The 2,050-nt window shown below is 39.7% G+C and overlaps 1 protein-coding gene across 1 annotated transcript in view; it reads left to right on the top strand.

Moving 5' to 3' along the window:
* Window positions 1–8: 8 nt before the first annotated feature.
* The window catches only part of CLPTM1L (CLPTM1 like), a 26,780-nt gene continuing 24,738 nt past the window's right edge, over window positions 9–2,050 (top strand). The window contains exon 1 of the mRNA XM_010708610.2: window positions 9–221. Within this exon, the coding sequence (XP_010706912.1) occupies window positions 76–221 (146 nt within the window). The 5' untranslated portion in view covers window positions 9–75. The remainder of the gene's footprint in view (window positions 222–2,050) is intronic.

Genomic DNA, 2,050 nt, shown 5'->3' with positions numbered 1-2,050 from the left:
TGCTCGGATGCTCGGAGAAGTAGTGGGGTTGCGTTACTACGGATCCCCGCCCTGAGAGTGCCGGTGGGTGGGCTGATGCTTCTGTGCCGTGATTCCCCTCTGCTGTCTTTGCCGTTTCAGCTGAGTGTTTATACTACCACGCGGTCAAACATCGGTGCTGAGAGTAACATAGATCTGGTTTTGAACGTGGAGGATTTTGATATTGAGTCAAAATTTGAAAGGTAAGTCTTAGAAGTGTGACCTGTTTTTTGCAGTTTGTAGCCTGAATAACACGTGTGTGGGAATTCACATGAAATAAGTGTGTTGACTATTCATGATGGTAATCTTGGAAGAATAGAGTTGTTCTTGTATTCTTTGGTTTTGGATTGAAGTTCTTCTTGCTTACTTTGTGGTCTGTTTGGTCTGCACTTATGTTCATAAAGTGTGAACTATAGAGGCAGTGCTGAGGCAGGGAAGATGTGAATTGGATATCAGCTTTGGAGCTGAGGACAAGGTACTGCTATAGGTTTAAAAAAAAAAAAAAGGTATTTAAAAGTATGTTTTTGTCCTTAATTAGAAGTTCCTAAAGTGTTTCATGAATGACAGCACAGTCCTGCCTTGCAAGACTTGGTACACTGAGTTCACGTAGTGTCAATAAGAGGGCTGTTAGCCTTATTACATTCATCATACAATGGCTTGGGTTGAAAGAGACCTCAAAGATCATCCAGTTCCAACTCTGTGCTGTGGGCAGGGCTTCCCCCCCACCAGCTCAGGCTGCCCATAGTCCCATCCAACCTGACCTTTAGCAGCTACAGGGATGGGGCACCACAGCTTCTCTGGGCAACATGTTCCTGTACTTCAGCACCCCCTCAGTAAAAAATTTCCCCCTGAAGATCTAATCTAAATCTTCCCTCTTTCAGTTTAAAACCATTCTTCCTTTATGTAAGCTTCCTTTAAGTATTGGAAGGTCAGTAGCAGGTCTCTGCTTCTCTGGGCTAAACAGCCTCAGCTCTCAGTCTGTCTTCATAGTAGAGGTGCTGCAGCCCTTTGATCATCTTAGTGGCCCTCCTCTGGATCTGCTCCAGAAGCTCCATGTTGAACATCTCACGTTTGCAAGAAAGAAATCCTCTCTAAACAAAGCTTTGCTAGCAAATACAGAAGTGCTTGTTTCTCTCATATAGATTTTACAGACCTCAGATGCTGTACTGATTTGACTGCAGTAATTTTCAAATCCCATTCTAAATACCTTACTAGTTGTGCTGTATTATTTCAACATTGGTTAATTTACATCAATGTACTGTTTTTAGCTACGTAAACAAATGTTTTGCAATAGCAAACTGATAGTACTGATAGTAAAAATGGCTTTTCATTGTGAAAATCCTGTGTCAGTGTGCCTGGAAATGCTTGATACTTTTCTCTAATAACATATACGTAGTCTATCAGGTACATGATTTTTTTTCTTAACAGCTGTGACTTCAGACCTTGAATAGAACCTGGAAGTCAAACAGTGTTATCTTTCGTTGTGCTATAAAAACAAGTTTGTGTATAACTGTTTCAGTGCTAGTAATCATAGAAGTAAAACTTTTCTGGTGTTTTAGGGTTTCAAGATCTTCTGAAGGGATGTTACTACTAAGATCTTGTCATAAGATAAATTTTTGAGTGCATTCTTGAATTGTAAAGAGATGTATATAATGATTAGAAGTGTTTTTTGCTTTATATTTGCTGCCTCAATTTTGTTATTTAGAGCAGCGGTTTTGTTTTTCACTCTCTTGACAAAGATTCGTTTCAGCTCTTTCTTGTTCTGCCTTTTTTGTAATAAAAAAACGTGAACTTCTGTGATTTAGGTCATGTTAATCTGTGGCAGATTTTAAAATAGAACTGTTTTACTAACGCAGTCTTGCTATACCAGTGAAAGTATCCAGAGGGAAAAAAAGCAAAGTGGTAAGGATGCTTTCTTGGCAAACGCAAGGAGAGTGAACTCATGGTGCTTGAGGCTCTACATAGTTCTGTGTTCAACACGCTATAGCTGAGAAGGTAAAGTGCTTGACTTTGGTTTTTTCCTGATTTTTTT

Source organism: Meleagris gallopavo, chromosome 3, assembly GCF_000146605.3.
Source record: "Meleagris gallopavo isolate NT-WF06-2002-E0010 breed Aviagen turkey brand Nicholas breeding stock chromosome 3, Turkey_5.1, whole genome shotgun sequence".
In the NCBI taxonomy this organism is placed as follows: Eukaryota; Metazoa; Chordata; class Aves; order Galliformes; family Phasianidae; genus Meleagris; species Meleagris gallopavo.
This window is presented reverse-complemented; position numbering and strand designations above follow the sequence as displayed.